We start from the raw sequence: 26,668 nt of genomic DNA on the forward strand, positions 1-26,668 counted from the left end.
ACCCTCAATCGCAGACCCCGCAGGCATGACCCCCATTCCTGCTCCTGCTCTGCAGGCGGCTGAGTTCTGTGGGCCTCGGGGCCGGGCATTCATCTACCCGGGACGCCCGAGAGCCAAGGGGGTTTGGAAAATGGGCCGTGAGCTCACCTTGCACCCGTGCGGCCATGGTGCAGCAAAAGGTACCCCCAACCTGGAACCCACGCCGACCTTGAGGGGAGGGGCTTCTTCGCCCCACTTTACAGATAGGGAAACTGAGGCACAGGCGAAGTGTTGCTCCCAAGGTCATGCGCCTCACTAGAGGCAGGGCGGGCTCCTGAACTCGGGCTCTCAGGTCAGTGCATTTGGAATTTGATCTTGCACCTTTAAAAAATTGGAGTTGTTCTTCAGCCTCATAAAAGGAGGCAGCAAAAGCTGTTTTCATGTGTTGAAGTACAATTGAGGTGTTACTGTAATAATAACAGTGGTAGGAATGCTGTTAATAAGAGCTCACATTCCTCCAACGCTTGCTGTGTGCTATTGATCTTTTTTTTTTTTTGTCTTCATGGGGTGGTTTATTGATCTTTGCTAAACGTTTTAGTAAGATTATCTCATTTAATAACCCGACGTTTCTCAATCCAGTGCTTCTCCCTTCCTTTTCACATAGGCTTTTTTCTGCAGAGCTGGCCTCCCTGTCGCAGGTAGACTAGGAGCCTCGTGGCTTAGGGAGGTAGGGAATCTCTTCCTGGTGGCTTACTGGAAGAACAGGAGTAAGATTTGTCTGCCCATCCAGATTTTGCCCCCAGAGGATATAATTATCCTTCCTTTCTGGCTGCCAGGAGAGCAGGACTGGGCTGGATGGATTTAGAGGTGACAGAGCAAAATTGGCGAGCTCTCACCTCATTCTGGGGCTTTGTGGCTCTGTTCCAGCACTGGGCTTAAACATCTCAGTATTTAAGATAAAGTAAAAAGAGAAAGCATTGACAAAGTGGTGCTGAAAATAAGAAGCATTCATGATTTAAAGTTCCAGAGGAACAGCTGTAAAAATGTGAATGTTTCTTCCCCAGAGTAACTAGTTCAAACTCTTTTTTTCTCCCTTAGCAAATCCTCCTACACCCTTAAGAGCTTAACTCACCATCTATTCTGTGAAGCCTTCCTTGATTGATTTTCCCAATTATAACCTCTCTCTGTGTCTGTCTGTCTGTCACACACACACACACTCACTCACTCACTCACTCACTCACTCACTCTAGGGTAGAGACTTGGTATTACCCTTAGGAATGTTAGCCCCTTGAAGTCAGTGACCATCTTTGTAGCCAAAAGTGCTTGGCTCATAATAGGCTTTTAGTAAAGACCCAGTGAATTTCCACTGCTCCTTTTAAGTGGTGTTTCCTGCTGTCCTACTGCTCTTCCTCTTGCCTTCAATTTCTCTTTGCTGTCCCTCCCTTAAATTCAGCTCTGGTTACCACTTGCCACTCATAGGTCTCTAGTCCACCCTGTTGCTTCTGAAAATTTGCTGAGAAGAATACTGCATCAAGAAACCTGTTTATCACCAACAGTGGAGTTGATGTATGCTGCTTAAGTGTACAGGCCAGTTTTTATTTGCATGTTCCAATAAGGTAGCCTGAGAGTTAAGGCCTTTTAGTCTATCACTAAATACATGTGAGATTCATTTTACATTCTTTTGCCTTATGTGGCTGACTGCTCCTAATGCTATCAGAGTAATCACAATTTCTACCATGAATCATTTCGTAGTATTTACAATAATATTCAAAAGGGCCCTTAGAGAGACAGCAGGTCTTTGCACGGGTTCTTTACATAAATGAAGCTTTTTAAAGAGTTTTTCTAAATTTTTGCAAATGCATTGAGCTATTAGGTGTAAGGCATAGTGCTGGGTATGGTGTAAAGTTCCCAAATGAATAAAACATAGTTCATGTTGTAAGAGCTTACTAGTTAACACGTAACATCATACCTAACTGTAGCTCAGGTCTAAAATTTCCATAATAGCATTACAAGGGAAGCAATATGAGAGTATAATGGAATAAGGTATTCCATCATGAGACATTTCATAAAATCATACACTGTCAAGCTAAAGGGAAGCATCAAGTCATTGCGTCCAACTTTCTGGCTTTTACAGACCCCATCCTAAGAACTGAACTTGTCCAAGGTCACAATACTGGGACTACAAGTTGAAATTCCAGAGGTCTTATCCATTAAAGTTTTATCAGTATTTCTCTCAGTGAATTCATCCTTAAAGACATTAACCAGCAGCTTTTAAAAATTCCATTTATGTGCTTACAACAGGGGTGAGGAAGAGATAACAAAAATATTCATGTCTTCAAGGAGCTTATGATCTGTTGGGAGAATAGTAAAGAACTGTTCTCTAACTTTGAAGACAGATACCTAATTGGTAAATTGTGTGGTGGAAAAACTAGGTGTGTCATAGGAGTTGGGGGAGGGGCAAGAGAGCTCTGAGCTGTGGCAATGAGAGCACTTTGGGGAGGAGTTAGGACTTTCTGGGCTTTGACAATTGGTGGGGTCAGAACTGCTCAAAAGAACAAAGGAAGGCATCTAGAAGTCAGGTCGTAAAACTAAAGCAAGATAACAATGCCTGGCATGTTTAAGAGCAGTAATAAAAACTGGCTGGCCTAGGGTGGCATAACTGGGTTAGAGCAGTGGTTCTCAACCTAATGTGTATTAGAATCACTGAAGAGTCTGTTAAAACCCAGATTGTGGGGGAGCCCCCCTCTCCAGAGTTTCTGATTCAGCAAGTTGGGAATGGGGCTCAAGAATTTGTATTTCTGACAAGTTTCTAGATGATGCTGATGCTTCTAATGAAGGACAGCACTTTGAGAATTTCAACTGGATTAGAAATTCGAGAAACTAGTGTCAGAAACTGTCAAAGAACTTGTTCCAAAAGTGTAAGTGTTGTGTGTGTGTTACATACCAGTGTAGGAAAGTTCTGGAAAGGCACATTCCAAACTATAATAGTAGTCACTTCTGGAAGTGAGATTTAGGGAGTTGGAGAATTCAGTTTTTACTTTCTACCTTTCTATGTTGTTTCTGTATTGTGCATATATTGTTTCTGTATTTTGAAAAAGGAAGAAAAGAGTCTTTTTGAAGACATATACTAAAATATATATGGATTTAAAAGGACTTGCTAAGGTAATCTGATTTCATAAAACAAACATTTTAGAGTAGCTGTATGCCACATGCTGCTAGGTTCTGGAAATACAAAGCCTTTGCTAAAGCTTGCAGTCTGGTGATCAAGATGGGCAGGTAACAGCGCTATTGAGTATCATGTGAGCTTCCTAAGAGCAAGGAAAGAGGGTCTAGCTCTGTGCATAGCAGATAACAAGCACTTGGTAAGTGAAGTGCAAGTCCAGGCAAGAGGTGAGGAGAGTCAGAAAGAAAAGGAAAAGGCAAATGGGAGATTCTGGAAGAAAAAATCAACAAGCTTGAATAGAGATAATGAAAGGAAGGGGTGCATCAAAGCACTTGCAAGTCCAAAGATTGACAATGTTTTGGGTTTACTGCAGAACTGGGTATCAAGTCATCTATTCTGAAAGACCTTTAAAACCAACCACCCTCTTTAAGAGACTGCTTGAAGGTACTACACAAAAAACAACCTATATTGAGGATGAGTAATTATCAGATTTAAGGGCTTTCCTTATTAAATGAAAATTTTTTACTTTAATCACAGGGCTGATTGTATTGTATTTATAATATTTACATACAGTTTTGCCATTAATTGTTAATGAATGAACTGAGATATATGGAGGATGTTTTATTTATTTATTTTTATTAAGGTATCATTGATATACAATCTTATGAAGGTTTCACATGAGCAACATTGTGGTTACTACATTCACCCATATTATCAAGTCCCACCCCACACTCCATTGCAGTCACTGTCCATCAGCGTAGTTAGATGCTATAGAGTCACTACTTGTCTTCTCTGTGCTATAATGCCTTCCCCGTGACCCCACTACATTATGTGTGCTAATTATAATGCCCTTTAATCCCCTTCTCCCTACCCACCCCCTTCCCTTTGGTAACTGCTAGTCCCTTCTTAAAGTCTTTGGAGGACCGTTTTATTGTCATACAAAAATGGGTAATATGAGGTCTTTTGATCTTATCTCTTCAGTCGAAGGGTATAGTGTACTCAAAATTCTGTCGTGCTTTCCATAGTACCTCACAGAATTTGACATCTTATCAATCCTGTATAAATGTCTGTTGATGGCTGAATGGGGTGTACTTTGGAAGAAGCATGGTTTCATTACATTCTGAGTTGAATTCCATATAAATACTAATTATGTTGCCAAACAGGCTATGCCATTAAACTTGGTAAAGAACATCTGATATGGAGCAGGCGTTCTCCCCAACTTTTTGTTTGGAGGTGCTGCTTTTTACCTTCCCCAGAGATTTTATACAGGAAATTAAAGTTAGTTTTCCAAGTAGAGGGGTGGCTTCCCCTAGGGTTTAGCTGTTTATCATTTGGCTATAATCCCCTCACCTCCTAAAAATGCCCACAGACTGCAGTTGGAGTTTTCTGTTGATCAAGTATAAATTTCTGTTGCAGCCATTCTTCATACTTGATTTTATTACTTATTATGTTAAGGTTTTTTGGTTTTTTTGGGTAAATTTTGCAGTATCCTTTTAGAGATAATGTTGTTTCAGGTTTGGAGGCAATAGTTACTGTTCTAGGAACTGAGTGAGATGGCCTAAAAGTTCATAAATGATATAAATCAGGGTAAGAAAAATTGTATGTAGTTCATAAAAATAGCATGAGGTTGCCTTTCCATTTCTAATGATAATTTAAGATTAGAAGTCTCGGCTTTTCATTGAGTTGGTATTTGTCATATGATAATCTTTCCAGAAATACCATTTACTTTCAAATCAGACACAGCTGTTTATTAAAAATGACAGTTTTGTACTTAAAATGCTTCTCTATTTTTAAGCTTTAACTTTTAACTTAGGGATAAAAGTTGAATGCTTTTTTTAAATTGTGAGATTTTAGCTCTAAAGCCAATTTTATGTGAAACCATAATAGTTGGCAGAGAGAGAAGGAATCAGACTGTTTGTTTATTCTGCAACTGAGATAACTCTGAGGCCAGGGCCCCTCCTGCCACTCTTCAGCTTTGCCTCTTTTAAACCTTTGTGTTGGAACATGGTTTTAAGCAGGGCATTGACTAAAATATAACTTTGGGTGACTAGACAGCCCATAGGGCAGATTGCTTTTCAAACTCCTCTTAATTAATGATGATGATGGTAGTGATAATACCTAAATTTTGTGTGGTGCTTTTCAGTATTCAAAGTCTTTGATCATTAGGATCCTGGTAAACTCCAGTAACCAAACCTGAAAAAATAAGCAAATCAGTTGGCAGCCTCAAGAGGGAAAAGTTGTTTTTAGAGGTCTGCCCAGGCTCAAGCTGCAGTCTGCTTAGGTGCAAATTTTTACTCTGCCAGTTGCTAGCTGTGTGACCTTTGGTCTCAGGTATCTTCATCTGTAAAATGAGAAGGATTACAGTCCCTATCTAATAAGTGTGTTGGGAAGTAAAATGACATAATAAAAGGATAAATGAAATGAAATGCTTATCATGGTATTTGGCATAGAATGAGTGCTTAATTTATCAATATGAGTATTAAATTCTGCATCTTAGGGCTCTTGTTTGTCCTTTGTCTCCACTCAGGCTGTCTTAAAGAACAAATTGTCTTCAGTTTGCAAACACAATATAAGTTGGTCACAGGGACAGTAGGTATAGCATGGAGAATATAATCAATGATTCTGTAACATATTTCTACTTTGACAGATAGTAACGGCACTAGAGGGGGTGAGGATTTAATAATATGGGTAACTGTTGAACCACTGTGTTGTACATTAGAAACCAACATAAGATTATATATCAACTATACTTGAATTAAAAAAAATTGTTTTTAAGGATTCAGTCTTAGAGCTGGCGGGAACCCAGAGCCCACCTTAAGAACATGTAGTAGCTACTAGAGCTTTGCCAGTAGCTTTTCTAGTGTACTGAGCTGCATCCTTGAGGAGTGGAAATGAGAAGGTAGTGCTTCTTCTGCTTCTAGACTTACATTAGTGTAACCCCATGTTAGAGCTTCAGCTGGTTGGTGGCTGTCTGGTATTAACAAGAAGGTCCCTAGGTGGTGTTGCTTTGTTCTAGTAGTTATCTGTACCAGCACCCTCGAATAAATAGTATGAGTAAGTAGAGCAGGTTCAGATTCCCAGCTTGGCAGTCTTTTGCAAACCTGTTTACCACCTTCTGCCAGAATCCAGGAGTGACACAATAGGAAGGTAGGCCTGTTGTAAAGCGTGCCGCTTTCCTTTCAGAAAAACACAAGGTATGTGGATTGCCTTATGCAGGGCTGAGGACCACCAGGGTGTTTCCTGTTAAAGTAGGGGTCTGTGAGCATTCTTCAGTAGCTGTCTTTGATCACTTTTCCCCCACCTTTGCTTATGGGATAACATCTCTGAGAGTGTTTCTTCTGGTGAAGAGAAACCCAGACTTTCCTTTATGGTAGTACAGAAGCTCAGCTGTATTTTAAAGTCATTTATTCCTTTGAGCTGGGTGGTTTGGCTTGTTTGTCTGGCTTTCTGGAGTCTCCTGAGATCCTTTCCTAAGGGCCCCCAGGAGACAGTGGTGAACCCAGCATCCATTACCCTGGACACTTGAGGGGAAGCTTAAGTCAATAGTTTTATGATTAGATTAATTCAGGCTTTAATGCTGGTACACTTTAAGATCCCAGTCATCAGATAATTGTGCTCCTTACAGACTGAAGTGTGGAGTTCAGCCCAGTACTCTGCAATATTTGTCAGAGCTTGGAATGGGAGTCTAGATGCCAGTCCCAGCCCCATACCCACTGGCTGCATGAATTTAGGCAAATTTCTTAAATTTCAAGACTTTTCTCATTTGGGGATGATGGTTGACTATAGACCAGTGGTTCTAAGCCCTAGCTGCATGTAAGAATCACTTCTGGTGCTTTAAAAACAGTTGCTGGGTCCTACTCTAACCTAATTAAATTGGATATTTAAGGCTGGGGCCTGGGTATTGACATTCTTCAAAGCTCCCCGGGTCTTTCTAAAATAACTACTGAATAAAATGACCACATTTTTTTTTTGGTATCATTAATCTACAATTACATGAAGAACATTATGTTTACTAGGCTCCCCCCTTCACCAAGTCCTCCCCACAAACCCCATTACAGTCACTATCCATCAGCATAGTAAGATGCTGTAGAATCATACTTGTCTTCTCTGTGTTGTACAGCCCTCCCCATGCTCCCACCCACATTATACATGCTAATTGTAATGCCTCCTTTCTCTTTCCACCCATCCTCCCCAGTCCCTTTCCCTTTGGTAACTGTTAGTCCATTCTTGGGTTCTGTGATTCTGCTGCTGTTTTGTTCCTTCAGTTTTTCTTTGCTCTTATACTCCACATATGAGTGAAATCATTTGGTACTTGTCTTTCTCCGCCTGGCTTATTTCACTGAGCATAATACCCTCCAGCTCCATCCATGTTGTTTCAAATGGTAGGATTTGTTTTCTTCTTATGGCTGAATAATATTCCATTGTGTAGATGACCACATCTTCTTTATCCATTCATATACTGATGGACACTTAGGTTGCTTCCATTTCTTGGCTATTGTAAATAGTGCTGCGATAAACATAGGGTGCATCTGTCTTTTTCAAACTGGGCTGCTGCATTCTTAGGGTAAGTTCCTAGAAGTGGAATTCCTGGGTCAAATGGTATTTCTATTTTGAGCATTTTGAGAACCTCCATACTGCTTTCCACAATGGTTGAACTAATTTACATACCCACCAGTAGTGTAGGAGGGTTCGCCTTTCTCCACAACCTCACCAACATTTGTTGTTGTTTGTCTTTGGATGGTGGCGATCCTTACTGGTGTGAGGCGATATCTCATTGTGGTTTTAATTTGTATTTCTCTGATAACTAGTGATATGGAGCATCTTTTCATGTGTCTGTTGGCCATCTGAATTTCTTCTTCAGAGAACTGTCTATTCAGCTCCTCTGCCCATTTTTTAATTGGATTATTTGCTTTTTGTTTGTTGAGGTGCATGAGCTCTTTTTATATTTTGGATGTCAACCCTTTATCGGATCTGTATGAATATATTCTCCCATACTGTAGGGTACCTTTTTGTTCTATTGATGGTGTGCTTTGCTGTACAGAAGCTTTTCAGCTTGATATAGTCCCACTTGTTCATTTTTGCTTTTGTTTCCCTTGCCCAGGGAGATATGTTCATGAAGAAGTCACCCATGTTTATGTCCAAGAGATTTTTGCCTGTTTTTTTTCTAAGAGTTTTATGGTTTCATGACTTACATTCAGGTATTTGATCCATTTCAAATTTACTTTTGTGTATTGGGTTAGACAATGGTCCAGTTTCATTCTCTTACATGTAGCTGTCCTGTTTTGCCAGCACCATCTGTTGAAGAGGCTGTCGTTTCCCCATTGTATGTCCATGGCTCCTTTATTGTATATTAACTGACCATACATATTTGGGTTAATGTTTGGAGTCTCTATTCTGTTCCACTGGTCTGTGGCTCTGTTCTTGTGCCAGTACCAAACTGTCTTGATTACTGTGGCTTTGTAGTAGAGCTTGAAGTTGGGGAGTGAGATCCCCCCCCCACTTTATTCTTCCTTCTCAGGATTGCTTTGGCTATTTGGGGTCTTTGGTGTTTCCATATGAATTTTTGAACTATTTGTTCCAGTTGGTTGAAGAATGCTGTTGGTAATTTGGTAGGGAATGCATCGAATCTATATATTGCTTTGGGCAGGATGGCCATTTTGATGATATTAATTCTTCCTAGCCAGTAGCATGGCATGAGTTTCCATTTGTTAGTGTCCTCTTTAATTTCTCCTAAGAGTGTCTTAGAGTATTCAGGTTATAGGTCTTTCACTTCCTTGGTTAGGTTTATTCCTAGGTATTTTATTCTTTTTGATGCAATTGTGAATGGAATTGTTTTCTGGATTTCTCTTTCTATTAGTTTATTGTTAGTGTATAGGAAAGCCACAGATTTCTGTGTGTTAATTTTATATCCTGCAACTTTGCTGAATTCTGATATTCTAGTAGTTTTGGAGTGGAGTCTTTAGGGCTTTTTGTGTACAATATCATGTCATCTGCAAATAGTGACAGTTTGACTTCTCCTTTACCCATCTGGATTCCTTGTATTTCCTTATTTTGTCTAATTGCCATGGCTAGGACCTCCAGTACTATGTTGAATAACGGTGGGGAGAGTGGGCATCCCTGTCTTGTTCCTGATCTCAGAGGAAAAGCTTTCAGCTTATCACTGTTCATATAATGTTGGCTGTGGGTTTATCATATATGGCCTTTATTATATTGAGGTACTTTCCCTGTATACCCATTTTGCTGAAAGTGTTATCATGAGTGGATGTTGAATTTTGTCGAATGCTTTTTCAGTATCTATGGAGATGATCATGTGGTTTTTGTCTTTCTTTTTGTTTATGTGGTGGATCATGTTGATGGATTTTTGAATGCTATACCATCCTTGCATCCCAGTTGGTCATGGTGTATGACCCTTTTGATGTATTTTTGAATTCGGTTTGCTAATATTTTGTTGAGTATTTCTGCATCTATGTTCATTAGGGATATTGGTTTGTAATTTTCTTCTGGTTTTGGTATTAGGGTGATGTTGGCTTCCTAGAATGAGTTTGGGAGTATTCCCTCCTCTTCTGTTTTTTGGAAAACTTTAAGGAGAATGGGTATTATGTCTTCTCTGTATGTCTAATAAAATTCTGAGGTAAATCCATCTGACCTGGGGTTTTGTTCCTGGGTAGTTTTTTGATTACCACTTTAATTTCGTTGCTGGTAATTGGTTTGTTTAGATTTTCTGCTTCTTCCTTGGTCAGTCTTGGAAGGTTGTATTTTTCTAGGAAGTTGTTCATTTCTTCTAGGTTTTCCACCTTGTTAGCATATAGGTTTTTATAGTATTCTCTAATAATTCTTTGTATTTCTGTTGGGTCCGTCGTGATTTTTCCTTTCTCATTTCTGATTCTGTTGATGTGTGTTGATTCTCTTTTTCTCTTAAAAAGTCTGTCTAAAGGCTTATCTGTTTTGTTTATTTTCTCAAGGAACCAGCTCTTGGTTTCACCGATTTTTTTTCTATTGTTTTATTCTTCTCAATTTATTTCTTCTCTGATCTTTATTATGTCCCTCCTTCTGCTGACTTTAGGCCTCATTTGTTCTTCTTTTTCCCATTTCAATAATTGTGATGTTAGACTATGCATTTGGGATTGTTTTTCCTTCTTTAAATATGCCTGGATTGCTATATTCTTTCCTCTTAAAACTGCTTTTGCTGCGTCCCACAGAAGTTGGGAGTTTGTGTTGTTGTCATTTGTTTCCATATATTGCTTAATCTCTATTTTTGTTCAGCCTCCATGTGTTTGTGGGCCTTTTTGCTTTCTTTGTACAATTTATTTCTAGTTTTATACCTTTGTGGTCTGAAAAGTTGGTTGGTAGAATTTCAATCTTTTGGAATTTACTGAGGCTCTTTTTGTGGCCTAGTATGTGGCCTATTCTGGAGAATGTTCCATGTGCACTTGAGAAGAATGTGTATCCTGTTGCTTTTGGATGTAGAGTTCTATAGATGTCTGTTAGGTCCATCTGTTCTAGTGTGTTGTTCAGTGCCTCTGTGTCCTTACTTATTTTCTGTCTGGTGGATCTATACTTTGGAGTGAGTGGTGTGTTGAAGTCTCCCAAAATGAATGCATTGCATTGTATTTCCTCCTTTAATTCTGTTAGTATTTGTTTCACGTATGCTGGTGCTCCTGTATTGGGTGCATATTTATTTATAATGGTTATATTCCTCTTGTTGGACTGACCCCTTTATCATTATGTAATGTCCTTCATTATCTCTTATTACTTTTTTGTTTTGAAGTCTATTTTGTCTGAAACTAGTACTGCAAGCCCTGCTTTTTTCTACCTGTTGTTTGCATGAAATATCTTTTTCCATCCCTCCACTTTTAGTCTGTGCATGTCTTTGGGTTTGAGGTGAGTCTCTTATAAGCAGCATATAGATGGGAAGTTGACCATATTTTAAAGAACTGTTATTCTCAGTTCTTTAAACCTCAGGAACCCTCAGTGGTTGTGCACACAGTAAAGCCTGATTCATGTGCTCTTTTGTTCTGACCACTCCTGTCTTCTTTCCCAGCTACATTTTCTTGGTATCTCCTAGATAATATTGTGGACCTTTATTTCTTTCCCATCCCAAATGTCTGCACCTGGAATATCCTTTCCTCCCTTCCAACTACCCAAAACATATCCATTCAAGTTTTGTAATTCTTACCTTCTTTGGGAAACTCCTCACCATTCCAGTCCTTAGTTACTTCTCCCACCTATGAACTGGTTCTGAGCTTTGTTTAGTCTTGACTGAATGTAGTGAACACCAGGTGCAGTGTTAAGACATGATACTCAAGCAACATTCTGTCCTTTTGGGGAGGTAGGACACCTGGAAATACCACTGGTTTGATTCACACTATTAAAACATCTGTGTGGTATCTTATATTGTTGGCTGCCTCATTATGTGTGTGTGTCTCCTATTAGTTGATCGAGAGTTATTTGTGACCTGACTCCAGTAGGTGTTTTTAGCCTTATCTCCGAGTCTCTGCTCTTCTGCCAAACTGGAACATTTTCCAGCATACCTGTGCTTCTCATCTGCTTGCTTTTAAGCTCTCTTTCCTTTCTGGAATTCCTTCTTTTATTCTTTCCTTATCCTCACCTACAGAAATTTAATCTCTTCTTGAAGGTCCAGTTCAAATATTAATCTCCTCCATGAAACTCTCAGCACCCACAACCTTGTATTAACTGACCTTTGCCCCAACCTCAGTAACCCTTAGAGCAGTGCCTCTTAAGTGGGGGCCATTTTGCCCCCCAGAGGACATTTGGCAATATCTGGAGACATTTTTTATTGTCACAGCTGTTGGAGGAGTGTGCTTCTGTCATGTGTTGTGTACAGGTCAGAATGCTGCTGCCAGACATTCTACAGTGCACAGGCTGGTCCCCATCACAGAATTATTTGACCCAAAATGTCAGTGGTGCTGGGGTTGAGAAACTGCTTTAGAGTTTGTCCAGTTCATAGACTCATGTTTATACTGCTTTGAACTGTGGGGATTTGCTTATAGACTTAATCTCCTGTACTCCTTTGAATTAATGGGTGAAAGTGAACGCCAGTTCCAAATCTATGCCTTCTTGTTACTAACTTTATAGTAGGATTTAGTCCTAGAGACCTGATCCTAATCGCTCAGTATGATTTAGGACCGGAAATAAAGAGGTCCTTAGTGTGGAGTGGGTGCAGTGAGGCAGTCTACTAAATTTCTCTCCTTTACACCCCAGTGTCTTTTCATCTGTGATAACCTGGGAGGTATTGTGATACTGTATCAATGGACTTGACAGTGTTCTGTAGAGCCTTAACTGGTCTCATCACCACTCCAGCAAACCACCTACACTTTTTTCTTTTTCAGAGTTTGGATGCCAAAATTAGAAGTCAGTAGTGTTGATGATCTTTAAAGGCCCTCTCAGTGCTGATTCTGAGTATCAAAGAACACTGTTACCCGTGTCTTTCCTGGCCATCCTAAGAACATTTTTGCTTGCATTTCAACTCAGAAATGTCAGTTTCGTATTTCTAAAAATGACCTACATAGTCATGAGCTTTTTAGCACAGAGAAGTGAATCTCATTTTCCCTAGATTTTAATCCCACTGATTTATACTGTCCAAAGCTAATGGCCCTTTCTTAGTCCTCATGCTCCTCAACTCTTCAGCTTTTGAGTTTTACTCCCCTTTCATGTGAATCTCCCTTGACTACTTTGACACTGTATTTTTGCTTTTCCTCTTGCATCTATGAGCTTCTTTTTTTCTTTGTAGAGACAAAAGAAGGCAGACTGGTTCTGCTTTCTTTTCCATCACTAAGTTGTCTTTCAGAAGAGCCCAGAGCCTTATCTCTGGTTTGGTGAGTGCCTACAGATTTTCCTCATTAATTCTAATTCCTGTCTGTGTTTGGGTCTCTTCAGTGCCCAAAGTTCAGCTCTGACTCAAAATCAATTTTTTTAACCAATTTCTCTGTTATTGCTTCTCAGTTCCTCTTTTCGTTCATTACATCATCATTCTTTTAAATCTGTAACTAGAAACTTTAGTAAAATCTGACTTTTCTGACCTTAGCTATTTTTACCAACTTATATCCCAGATCTTCCTTTCTCTTTATTGCTGTGATTCCAAAAGCATGGTCAGACTGCTGTCACTTTTTAGTGAGATTGCTGCAGTAAACTACTGAATTCCTCTCTTCCCCAGAATATTCCTCTTCTAGTTGGTCTGGCTTGTTGAATCTTTTTAAAATCCTCAGCTGGAGGATGGCTGGTTTTTACTTGTCAGTCTTCCCTCTACCTCGTAAAACTGGGAAAGAAGGTGAACATTGTGTTATTTGCTGCAGTTTATGTAATCCCTGCTAGCCTTTAAAAAATATTAATAGCCCTTAGTACCAGGATTGAGTCTGGCAACTATTTTATTTGTGCAGATGAGGTAACTGCAGGTCTTAAATCCCCAGAAGGGAGCCAGGCTGTGTAGTTTAGGGATCTGGAAATGGCATTTTCCACCATGTGATCTTAGTTTTCTTACTGATGTTATAAAACTGCCCATTGGCAAGATCTCAGGACAATAAGAACTGAGCAAAGATTCAGTCTCTGGAAGAATCCATCAGGTCCCCTATAATATGGAAGGTGAACATCTACTGTCTTGTTGCCAATTTCTAAGTCACACTGGAGCAACTTACTGTCCTGCATTGAGTGCATCAGGCTCAACTGATAGGGACACCTTCCCATTTAATTTGTGCCATTGTTTAAATGTTTGTCCTGGCACAAATATCACATTTTTCTTCATCTTTAAAAAGTGCATGGGAACACTAGGTCAGTGCCAGGCACTTTGGGCCTAAGGGCACCTTAGGCTTTCCTCTGACCCTGAGGCTCCTTGACAACCACCCCCCCACACACACAAACACACATGTGGAGTCACATTTGAAGAATTAACATCTTGAAGTACCTGCTTTCAAGTGAGTGAATTAAAGTAGGAAATAAAGTGATAGGTTGGAAAGACAGTTTCAGGAAATCACTGTTTTACATGGAAAAAAGAACAAATGGAAATAGACTAATATGTTAACAGTGGTTGTCTTTAGACAGAAAGAATGTAAATAAAACATCTTTTGATTATTCCATGATTGCCACATTTTCTACAGTGAGCATTTTGCTTTTATAATAGAATAAAGAACTTTAAAATTGCCATTTTAAATTACTGATAATGAAGTCCAAATGAAAAGTAGCACAGTTTAGACTGATAGGTAAGCATACCATGCATAGAACCCACTTAGGCCAATATTTTGAGAGTTAACTGGGCCAAAATGGGACTGTAAAAATAGAGGATTATAGATCCTGGCTGAAATTTATGGTAAAAGATTCAAGCCCTCATCCCCCTTTTGAAATGTAACTGGTATAAAAACAAAACAAGATAAAAGTACACTTCTGGGCATTTAGTATCTCAGTCAAGTTTATACGGTGCCTGGGATCTGAGAATAAAATCATGTTCTACAGTGAGTTTAAATATCATCAGGTTTGTGCTCTCTTAAGTGGTACAAATGTTTGGGGTGCTTGTTAATGACGTGGAGTCAGCAAGATGGATGTTAAGATATTAATTATGTAATGTAATCATGTACAGATACTCATGTACAGGCAGATATTGTTTTATTGCACTTTGCTTTATTGTGCTTCACTAATAGTGCATTTTTTACAAATTGAAGGTTTGTGACAACCTGGCATCAAGCAAGTCTGGTGGTGCTATTTTTCCAACAGCATCCGCTCAGTTTATGTCTCTGTCCCATTTTAGTAATTTTCACAATATTTCAAACTCTTTCATTATTACTGTTTTTGTTATGGTAATCTATGATCAGTGATATGACTTGCTGAAAGCTCAGGTGATTGCTAAAGTATTTTTAAATTAAGATATGTACTCTTTTTTTTAGACAATGCTGTTGCGCACTTAATAGACTACAGTGTAGTGTAAACATAACTTCTGTATGCAGTGGAAAACCAGAAAATTCATGTGACTCACTTTATTGCAGTGATTTTGAACTGAACCTACAATATCTCCAAGGCATGCCTATGCATTGCCATTTTATATTATTTAAAAGCAAGCCATGGGTCCCTGCCCACTCTAATGGTGGGGATTATGCGAGTAGGTGAATATCAGGGGGCAGAGATTATGGAGGCCACTTTAGAGTCTGTCTGCCATAACTATCAAGTTTCCTGTGTCTTTAGCACCTTGAGAAGTGCATGACACTAAGCTCTGATAGTTGAATAAATAGATGTAGTGTGACTGTTAGTTTCCAGCTCCTACTTTAAGCCTTTTTTTTCACTTGCTTCTCTTCTGTTTCAGAGTTACTGCTTTCTTCTTGAGAATCCTCTCATCTGTCCTCATGGATGAACTCCAGGATGTTCAACTCACAGAGATCAAACCACTTCTAAATGATAAGGTAAAGACTACTCTGTTTTCACTAAAATATATTTAAGTCTCTTCTGTCATTCATTTTCCATAGTATCTAAATGGTAACTAACTCAAAACATGTTTAGCTTGACTTTCTATGGAGGGAATACTTCTTAAAATATATTTCTTAACCCTCCTTTTGATGTTTTCATTCCTTTTTCTTTCTTCCTACTTCTGTTTCTATGGGCCAAATTCAATCAAGTTATCCTTGAAAGTGTGAGAGTGGGGTTTGACTTAGAATCCAAGTGTCTTGACTTTGAATTTCTATAAGGAAAACTTAACATCCATGACTGGTGATCTACATAGGCTGCAAGGCTCTCCATAAAGTTTGTCAAGTCTAGAAGTGACCCTACTGCCAATGTTGAGGTTTTCATCAGGGATGCCTGGGTGTTGGGAGTATACTTCATGTTTATGTTAGTGTTAGAGAACTGCACATTGAGCAGCACTGTTAGCAGCCGCCAGGACTCTGCAAGTAAAGTGTGGTGTGGTGATATGAGTTAACCAGAAAGCTAAAGAAAGGTTTATCCTCTCTCCTGTGCATCTCCATTCAGTAAATGTGCCTGAAATTCCTTCTTTTCAACTCTCTTTTTTGGTGTATCTTCATTGTCCCCTGTTAAAATACTCTGTAGCTGGATGTGAATGAGTCCATGGCATCCTTCCTGAGGGAAGTATTGATGAAGAATAAGGGTAAAGATGAACGAGATTGGGATGGGGAAAGAGGGAGCCACCCCAGGAGGTGCTGTCGACGCCTGTTATCTTTTTTTGCCCAATGCAGGGTCCTTCACCTACTTCTAGGGGCTGTTGACTTACTGCCTTTATTATTGGCTGTGAAGCCACCAGCTTCATTTTCATCCCTGTGACTTCATCTCTCCATCCCCACTACCACCCCTTCCTTTATTTTTGACTAGATTTCTTACAGTCTTTCTTTGCAAGCTGCACACTTTTTTAGTCCTAATTTGGTTTCTCATGCTGCTTCCCCACAGAAAACTCTTTCCTTTTTAAGTACTCTATTCTTTGGTGCATGTGAAGGGCTGTCCCAAAAATGATGTGCCATGAAAAGGATGAAGGAAAGGAAGTCTACATCTGTAAAGCTTCTGTATAGCCACAGAAATGAAGCGTTCCAGGCAGGTAGGAGTTAGCCAGGCAAGTCAACTTCAGGAAATAGTAACCTATCCTGAACTTGGCTGATAGCAGAATCAGCTGTGGATTTGCCTTAAAAATGCAGATTCCTGGGTCCTAGTCTGGGCCAACTAGATTGGAATCTGAGGGGAGGTGACAGGACACACCCCCCTCTGTGATCAATGACCCTCAGATTTGGCTGCTTATTGGAATTACTTGGGAAGATTAAAAAATGACTGATGCTTAGGTCCTACCTTCAAAGAATCTGATTGAATTGGTGTGCTGTGCTGTATGTTTGGGCTTTTTTGTGAACTCCCAAAATTGAGAACCATGCCCAAAGTGATTTTGATTAGCTGGTTTGGAAAACTCATGCTCTGATGAGTGTCATATTTGAGGACTGGAGTGCAAATAAAAGGACATTTCTGTGACCTCTGAGGACACACCTGCGTGAAAGAGGTGCCGGAGTTAGTTGACTGGTTATCTCATAGAGAAGGCAGCTAGAAAAGGAAAGATTCGTGAATGTGACCATAGAGAAGTATCAAATTAATGCTTGGGTCCTCCTTTCTGAAGCTACAGTAATTCCTTGTCTGTGTCTGATGTATGCATAAATGCTGTGGACAGAATTGTGCCCACCTCCTATTTATATGTTGAAGCCCTAACCTCAGGTGACTGTACTGGAGATAGAGCCTTTAAGAGGGGATTAAGGTTAAATGAGGTCATGAGGGTGGGGCCCTAATCCAGTAGGATTGGTGGCCTTATAAGAAGAGGAAGACAGAGGCAGAGACAGAGACAGAGTGAGAGTGCTCTTTGTCTCTCTCCCCCGGCCATGTCACGTCAGGGAACAGAAAGATGGCAGCCATCCCAAGAGGAAGAGATCTCTTAACCGAAACCAAATCCTGCTGTAATCCTGATCTTGGACTTCCAGTTCCCAGAACTGTGAGAAAATACATTTCTGTTGTTTATGCCACTCAAGCAGCCCAACCAAGCATGCTAAGACACCAAACAGTGTCTCACTTCCTAACGTCTGTTAGCTCCTCTTTGATATGCCTGTGCTGTTTTTACCCACTTCCCATGCTCCATCTCTCTCCCTGAGAAGTGCCCCTTTGCCATCACTGTTCCTGAGAGCCTGCTCCAGCCAAGCTATATAGAAGTAGATTGGCAAGAAACACCCCCCCTTTGGATGGTGGCTTTCACAAACAAGGAGTTCTATCTCCCACTTGCCCCTGTCCCCTGCCCCACCCCAGTGCATCAGTGATTGTGGCTTTGCCCTGCAAGTGGGTGCTTCTGCATACATTGTGAAAGGTATGATGATGATAATGCTTCTCACCAGTCACTTCATTTGTTCCTCCTGGCAGCCTGGTGATGTAGGGAGCACAGGTCAGTTATTCCCATATTGCTGAAGCTAAGAAAGGTGAAGTACCTTATTCAGATTGAGTTAATGTCAGGGCTGGGTAGTTGCTGTGGGCCCTGTGCTGTGTATTACAGGGTGTTCAGCAGCATCCTCGGCTTCCACCTGCTAGATGCTAGGGCCCCCAGTCATAACAACCAAAAGTGTTTCTAGACACTGTCAGTGTCCCTGAGAGCAGTCTCCCTGGCTGAGAACCGCTGCTCTAGGATATAAGCCTCCAGATTTGAATAGGAGTAGATGTTTAGAGCTTTTTTGTTTTGGGGGAGGGTTTTTTTTTTCCTATTCTGCTGTTATTTATTAAGTATCTTTTATGTGCCAGTTGCTCTGCATACCTTCTCTCTACTAGTAAGCATCAGAGTAGACCTTTGAAGTAGGTAGTATTCCTCACTCACCAGATGAAAATCTGACTGAAAGACTGGCTTGCCCAGTCAGTAAATGGCAGAGCCAGCACTGAAACCCAGGTCTTTCCTACTCTAAAACCTGAGGCCTTTCCACTTTGTGGACCCCACAGATGTTTTAGCATCACCTCCATGGCTTGCCCTGTCTCTTTAAGATGTGTATTATTTCGCTTCATCTCTCTATCCATTCTTCTCATAGATAAACTCTTAGCCAGAGACATTGCTGTATCCTTCCAGGCTTCAGGGAGCTAAAGAAAGTCCAGATTTCAATCTGTTAGGGAGAAGTTTGTCCCGAGATGGCTGTAAGTAAGCATTCTCAAAATAGCTTTAACTGAGGCTTATGTTAACTTGTCTCTTGTCATTGTTGGTACTTCTGCTGTGTAATTTTAGTATGCCTATAATTTTGTTGGCTCAGAATTGTGAAGAAATGGGTAATTTTGTCATGCTTCTTTTGGCTCCAGTAATGAAAAGAAGCAACTGCTGGCACTTGTCTTTGTTTTGAGGAGCAGAAATGATTTTTCTTTTAAATAGCACTTAACTATTTTCAGAGCATTTCCAAAAATATTAAGTCTCCCAACCTCTTCTGAAACAAGTAGCTTAAAGGCATTTTTAACTCCATTTTACAGATGATGCTCAGAGAGATTATATGACTTGTCGGAAGTTAGTGTCTAGTGAGGTAGCAAAACCAAAACTAGAACCCACATCTGTTGACTTCAACCTGGACTGGGGGTCTGGGACTCTTCCTCCCTTCTGCTGCCTCTGGTAGCTGGTCATTCCAACCTCCTCACCCAGCAGACCTTGTAACAAGCAAGAGAGCAGACTAGTTTGTGCCTCATTTTCCCTGCCCTCCTCTACCCACTACTGCTTCAGGTACTGCTGAGCTTTGTGAAAGTCAAAGGCCAGGCTTGAGAAAATAAGTAGGAGACCACAGTTGGCTTCTGCAGAATTGAGGAAATATCAAGAAGGGGAAGAAAAATTTAGTGGGGAGAATGAAAGCAAGTTACTTACTATACATGTTGATTGTTAAAGTAGAAAGTGAGATAGACCCTTTTTTAACTTTTTAGTTTTCCCTTCCTACTAATGACTGGAAATGTAAGCAGAGGTGGAAGAATGTTAGAAGAAGGAAGGAGATCCCAGGGATGAGCATTTTTGTTACTGCAGGAGAGCAGAGACAGGCAGAGTGTTGGTGCCAAGATTTCTTTTTCTTTTTCTTTTTTTAATTAAAAACAGATTTATTGACATCTTCATGAATATTCGTGAAGTGCTACATCTACTGTGCACTAGAGGGTGGGTGTCTCTCAATATGTTGAAAGTGTTGATTGTCCCATCTATTGTCAGAAATGCCCTAATTTGCAGTGGAGCAGGAAATGAGTTCTCAAACAAGTAGCCAAGCCTCAACCAGCTACAAAATCAGCAGGAGATGGTGGGAAGAACCCAAACGTTAGCCACAACTTAGAAGGGTGCCCATGGAGCTTTTAATGCAGGGGTCAGGGAAACATAACCATTAGCATGATAGTATGTTAGCGCAGAGGTGAAATTGTACTTTTTCAGCAGTCTGCAGATGATTATCTGATTATAGATAGTTTTATCTAAGTATCTGATCTCTTTACAAGTTTCTTTATAGAGTCTCAGTTTCTTAATTAGCATTTTTTGAAGGTAATAATACAGATTCTTAAAATATATATGCACATACACCCAGCACAACCACACATACTCACATATATATATATATATGGAATTTTGTTTTTTGTCTCTGGGTTATTAGCTTGAACAGACTTCTGTTTTAAAATGGTTTACTGATGATTGTAAAACACTGATTTGTTAATTTATGTTAATCGATTATATCAATCTTTATGCTAAAGTGTTTTCTGGGCTTACCTAACCCTTCTGTACAATTCCCCACCTTTCCGCTTTCTGTTGGTAAGAATTGTCTTAACAGAAATGCCATATTTTATTCTCTTTGACAGTTTTATTTTTAGTCAACTTGTTTCTAAAACTTACTGTTATTAACAACTCCTCCCCACTGTAGTTCCTAGCATATCAATTGCATGTAACTCTTCTTTGGTATTCATTTCTTACTCAACTTGAGTATCTCTATTTTGAGATGCTTATAACCTCTACAAATGATGTTTATAGCATTTATTAAGTGCCAGGACTGGGAATAGAGTGGTGAATCAGACAGTTCGCCTGCCCGTCCCACCCTGCTTCAAGTTCACAGAAGCGGGTAGATTCACCCAAGATCTTTTCTTCTTGGTACTTGGTTCTAACATCTTATGTATCTTGTCTTTATATTTTATCTGTTACTTTCTGTCTTTTGAAGCTATATATTTTTCTCTTGACTAGATCTCCTGTTGGGAAACCACATTTCTTCTCCCTAGCAATTACTTGTATTTTAAACTTTCCTCCCCATCCCCCCCTTTTTCATACTTCTCTTCCTTCATTGACCTAGTCTCAGTTACTTTTTGCTTATACCCCAGACTTGTATTTGAGAGAATTATTTATTTTTAATTTACCTTCTTGAGCTGCTTCATTTACCTGCTGTATTTGGCACTGAGACTCCACCAAGAAACACTTCCCTTAGCTGGCTTCTGTCTTGACTACAACCTTCAGTAATTCATCTTTTTCCTTGACTTGCTCTTTTTTCTGTTTTCCCCAAAATTATACATTATTTTACATTTTTTCTTTAATCCCTTTCTGCTACTTAAGTCTGCTTAGTGCAAGAATCTTTCTGAACATGGAATTAAAGATTTCTTCAAAACGAACAGAAAGAAAAAGGAAAACACCCAGAACTTGAAACTTCTAGAAGTTTTGATAGAATGGTATCATGTATCTCAAATATCAGAGACAAATAAGTCCACAGGGAAGTCTCTCTTTCCAGAGTTCACCCAGTGAGTAAGACTGAGTTTTTAATGAGTTAGAGAATATGGCTGTCCTTGACTATAGTTGGGTGGGGAACAGCTAGTGATTCTCCGCTAAGAAACTCTGGGTGCCAAATACTGTCAAACAGACACAGGCATTTCCTTTCTCAGGATGATCACGTGTGAAGCCTGAAGACATTCTCCAAAAAGGGTCTGGCATTTCTTTAAAAAAAAAAAAAGCAAGAAAACAAGTATTAGTCTTTGTCCAATTATTAGTACCTTTTTTCTGGGAGTCTAGCTGTGTACATTGAATTAAGAACATGTAGTTGTTTATTGCTAGTTGTTTATCTCTATAACAAAGAGATAGCTTTGGTTTCTGGAGAGAATTGCCTCTTTCTGATTTTGGCTTCTCCCTTTGTGTTCATCTCAGGAGCTTCAGGGCCTCACGAAATGCATCATGACTGTGATCCCATGACCACAAGGAAGGGGAATTCCTGCATACAGTGACAGCTGCTTCCCAAATACATCAGAGTTTATGTCTCTATTCCATGACCAAGATTTTAGTCAGACTAGAGTGAATTTCTCTAATCTTTCTAACACTAAAGGAACCTCTGGGAATCCTGTAAGACTGAAGCCCTAATATAGTCCATTTTGATATCATTATAAATGGTTCCTCAAAAGATTAAGTGAATCTTTAAATCTTATATTACAAAATATAAGTTACAAACATATTTTTTGTACCGTATCAAATCCTTTGTTTCTCATTTTCTATTGCAAAAAGGGGAGTTCATGCTTTGTGTAGAAAAACATAAAGGCAATTAGAATCACCTATAATCTCTCTATTCAGAAGTAACTGCAATTATTAAAGTTTTGGTATTTTTCTTATCTTTTTCTAGGGCATATTTCAATGTAGTTAAGGTCAAACTGTAAAATCTACTTTTTATCCTACTTTATTATCAATAACTATACTGATAGTGTAGTTATTAAACTGGAAGTAGTGTTTTTTGTTATTTTTGATCTGTAGTCTTAACAAAAATATTTTACTATTTAGTTTTGTTACATTGGCTTATTTGTTTTATAAATATGTATCAAGCACCTGCTGTACACCAGGCACTGTGCTGTCTTTGGGGAAAGGTGATAAGTTGAATCAGGAACCAGGAACTCACTGGCTGAAACCATCTACCCTGGTCCATGAGTGTCTTCCCTTCTCATAGTCTGACTGGAAATTAAACACAATGACTTCTCTGAAGTTCTGAGGCATTTTATGAGGCTGGTAGGAGCCATGGAACACTTTGATCCTTTTTAACAACAGCAGCGTTCCTTGAAAATATGCTACGCAGTCCCATCTGCACAGTCTCTTAGTTGTCTTAGTTGTCTTGCCATGCTGTGACTGTATCAAACCTTATTTTGTGAACTTGGTTTTATGCCAGGAGTAGTACTTCAGCCTAGCTGTCTCTACCACTCTCTTTCCTCTTCTCAGCGTCATCTACAGTCTCTTTGTGATCGGTAATCTGTTGGGACTTTACTGTCACTTTAGAGAAACAAGGACTGCTCATCCATAGCCTTATTCCTTCAAAAGCTTTCTGTCTCCAGAGCAGTGCTTTCTCCATTGAAGCTTCCGAAATAATGGAATGTGCTCTGTATGCACTGACTAATAATACAGTAACCACTTGCAGTGTTTGTCTTTTGAGCCTTGAAATGTGGTTAATGTAACTAAGAAACTAAATTTTTAATTTTAATTTTAATTGCCATGTGTGGTTAATGGCTATCATTGGCTAGTGCTGCTCCAGATCATCTCAGCTGTTTCTACCAGTTCCTCTCAAACAAAAGGGCAGTTTGTTTTTTGGGTGTTTTTTTGTCATACTAAGCTAGCTGTGCTTTTCACCTCTTGTTTTGTCCTGCCAGCAGTGTGGGTGGTAGGGTACAGAACTGTTTCTAAGAGGATCTTCTTGAAAGGGGTATGGGACTATTTAATATTCTGTTGGGTTATCAGATAGACGTCTAGATCTTTCCTGAAGGGGCAGCTTTTGCGAAGGTACTTATTAGCAGCTCACATCTTCTGGAAGCCATCGTAGACAGAATTGATATGATAACACAGTTTCTAAATAATGAGAAGTTTTTTTCAGTGGAAGTTTATGAACTTTATGAAACATCAAGTCAGAAGCATTTTTTTTCTCCCAAGTACATCATTCTTTACTCTTTTTATACTCTTACGTCATGTTATTGCAACTCTGGCATCTAAAGTGCTACAAAAATGCCTCTGAGTCATTGCCATTGATTTTTTTTTCAATCACACTTTATTATATAATCTCCTTTTAGAAGCTTCATTTGTTCTCCTTGGATCTTTTGACTGTGTTCTACTTTTTTAAGTGATTTAGTGATTTGTGCTTTTTTCCTATCACCATTTTTGTGGGATGCAACAGATATGCCAGTGTACTAGATATCCTGTTTTGTCTTTTTTTCTTTCAGTGACACTGCCATTCTTCCTTGTTAAATTGCAAGTCTTCCATTTCTGATCCATCTGTGTCTTTGTTCTTTTCTTGATCCTTTGTTTAATTCTAGGTCCTGGCCATCCTGGCTGCTCCTCCTCCACTCCTCTCAGGGTTGTCCTCCAACTTCTTTCTTCCCAGGTACTTCTTGTGTGGGTGTGACTGTGCTTTCAGACTCTGATCCATGTTTTTCCCTCTTTCCTCAAGTTCTCACTACCCACTTAGATAGGGAGGCAAGAAGCTTTACTGGGAAACCATGCTCCTTTCCTTTGTCTTCACAGGAAGCCCGCCCAAGAGTAATCTCACCTTTTACTAACACATGTTAGGAACTCACCCTGCCTCTGGAGCCTTTTGATGAGAACCATTTTAGTTTTAATGGCAACTAGGGAGGCTGCATATGCACGGCTTTCACTGTGAACTGAATTTGCTGTGCCTTTGGGGAAGCCACATGGGGAAACTGACTGTGTTTTCTGCCTTCTGTTGACAGAATGGTACACGAAACTTCCAGGACTTTGACTGTCAGGTAAGGACTGTACAAGCACCAAGGAGGGCTGTGTACAGGATCTCTACAGTGCTTCCCTCCCTATGTTGGTGGTCTTGTAGAAGTGGATCTCTCTTCATAGCTGATCATGACCCCTTCATGTTCTTTTGGTCATTGGATCAAGTTTATTTAAAATGATTTGCTATCATGTTCAAAAATTGCCCACTAGGTGCCTGTTTCATGGTTGTAGGTTGAGCTGTTCCTTTGTGATTAAGATCTCCTTCCCCAAATGATACTGGAAAGTGCAGTTCACAGATGCCAAATGGAGGGTTGTCACCTCACTGCAGAGAAGGTGGGGGAAGGTCCCTTATTGGAAAGGACACTTATCAACAACAAAATCTTTTCCTAAAGGAGAAATTGTTACTAATACAAAAGGTTTTTCTTGGCTTTATGTTCGGAAATGCAAAATTCAACTTAAATCATTAGTATTTTCTTAGAGGATACTATTCCTCCTAGTTTGCTTTTCCTGTAGCTCTACTGCCAATCTGAAAATCAGTAAAATGAATGAGCAGCTCTCCATCTGTCTACTTTATCTATTGAATGGCCCTGAAAGAAATGGGAAGATGGAATGAGTGCTTGGGAATGGGACCCTTATAAGCCTGTGCAGCCTGACTCTTCTACTTGTGGGATAGAGGTCACAGCTGATTATCAGAAGCGACAGGATGTAGACTCAGAGGGTACTAGGCGGGAAAGGAATGTGTTGGGAAACCAACTCCTTGCTTCTAGGAATCAGCTGACCTGTATATATCTCTGGCAAAGTTATTTTCAGATACTCATTTTATGTTAAGTACAGTGGAATCTCTCTATAGCTTTTGCCTCAAAAGGAAGAACTAATCTCTATCTCATAGGCAAATGAGTTATATCATACTGATTTATGGGTATTTACTTTATATACTAAACATCCATCATCTCCAGTCCTTGGAGCAATGTCACAAGGTGGTTTTTGTTATCCCTGTTTTACACGTGAAGAAATTGAGGATCAGATTTCATAACATGACATTGGGTGGAATTGGGATTGAAAGACCCCATTCTTCCTGAATCTATTGCCTGTTCTTTCCCATGTGCAAATGTCCAGAACTAAGATGTAAGGAATTGGGTTTACTTAAAGCTAAAGTTCCTTGGTAAGACAGATGAAACTTGCTTTGGAAGAGGCAGGCTCATAGCATTGTTACAAATTGAATTCCAGTGTTAAAACACCTCTTGGTGTGACTATTTCTTACTTTATAACAATCATCCTAGTGCTATTAGGGAATCATTTGCTAAATAGATCCTTTACTTGAAAACAGGAAGTCATATTATTTTTTGATAAATGGTGGCAGTAAAGTTTGGGTTTGGTTGTTTTTGATTTGATCTAACTTCAGTTATGGTTTGGATCTTCGGTTAAACCAGTTGAACTTGATTGCTGTTAGTATTTGATATAATTTACCTAGAAGGAGATCATTTGAGAGTGTGTGACAGTAAAATTCATTGTGAGGAATTCCAGAAACAGTGTGTATATACTCCTACCTAAAAGTGTGAAAACATTTATTTTCACCCAGTTGAGTGCCCCTGTTCCCAAAAAAGAAAAACTGGAACATAAAAAATTACATGCTAATTGCAAAATAGGAGAAAACCAAAAGGTAACTAAGTAAAAATCACTTGTTACTTTTCACCGTGTTAATATTTTGGTATATATCCTTTGGGATTTTTTCACACATAAAATATACTTAAATATAAATGAAATTAAGTTTTAGAAGTATAATTATAAATCATTTTTTAATATTAAGGTTTAAAAATAGTCTGGCAAACAAGTAGTGACTCTATAGCATCTTACTATGCTGATGGACAAGTGACTACAGTGCACTGTGGAGGGGGACTTGATAATATGTATGAATGTAGTAACCACAGTGTTGCTCATGTAAAATCTTCATAAGATTATATATCTATGATATCTTAATAAAAAAAATAGTCTGCAAAAATTATTGATATTTTGGATAAAGGTTTAATATAGTAACGTGATCTGGCCTCATGAAATAAAACTTAGTTCAGTTCTGATACAAATAGAATGGTGGTGTTACTGTTTGTCCCCTGTCTGTCACTGGTTTTGAATGTACATGTTCTTTTTTGTTCTAAGGAAAAAAAAGTCCTTCTTTTTTCCTCCTCCTGGCACTCACGAATGTTCTTCTACCATTCTTTTCTTTGTCTTTGCTGATGGCTTTTGTGATGTTCTGGAGACTTAAGGACAGCCAGGTCAGGAGTCTAGCGACAGGCTGATAGAAGGCCTAAGAGGTAGGAGCTGCGATGTGAGAAGTCAACCTATTT

At 39.4% G+C, this 26,668-nt stretch overlaps 1 protein-coding gene across 7 annotated transcripts in view; it reads left to right on the forward strand.

Moving 5' to 3' along the window:
* The window catches only part of NDRG3 (NDRG family member 3), a 74,121-nt gene that overhangs the window by 373 nt on the left and 47,080 nt on the right, over positions 1-26,668 (forward strand). For 5 of the 7 annotated variants that reach the window (XM_073236631.1, XM_073236634.1, XM_073236639.1 and 2 more), the window contains exons 2-3: positions 15,447-15,543; positions 24,314-24,349. In XM_073236631.1, coding sequence (XP_073092732.1) covers positions 15,487-15,543; positions 24,314-24,349 — 93 coding nt within the window. In that variant the 5' untranslated portion in view covers positions 15,447-15,486. The remainder of the gene's footprint in view (positions 1-15,446; positions 15,544-24,313; positions 24,350-26,668) is intronic. The other 2 variants (XM_073236633.1, XM_073236635.1) reach the window with 1 other exon arrangement.

Source organism: Manis javanica, chromosome 5, assembly GCF_040802235.1.
Source record: "Manis javanica isolate MJ-LG chromosome 5, MJ_LKY, whole genome shotgun sequence".
Taxonomy (NCBI): domain Eukaryota; kingdom Metazoa; phylum Chordata; class Mammalia; order Pholidota; family Manidae; genus Manis; species Manis javanica.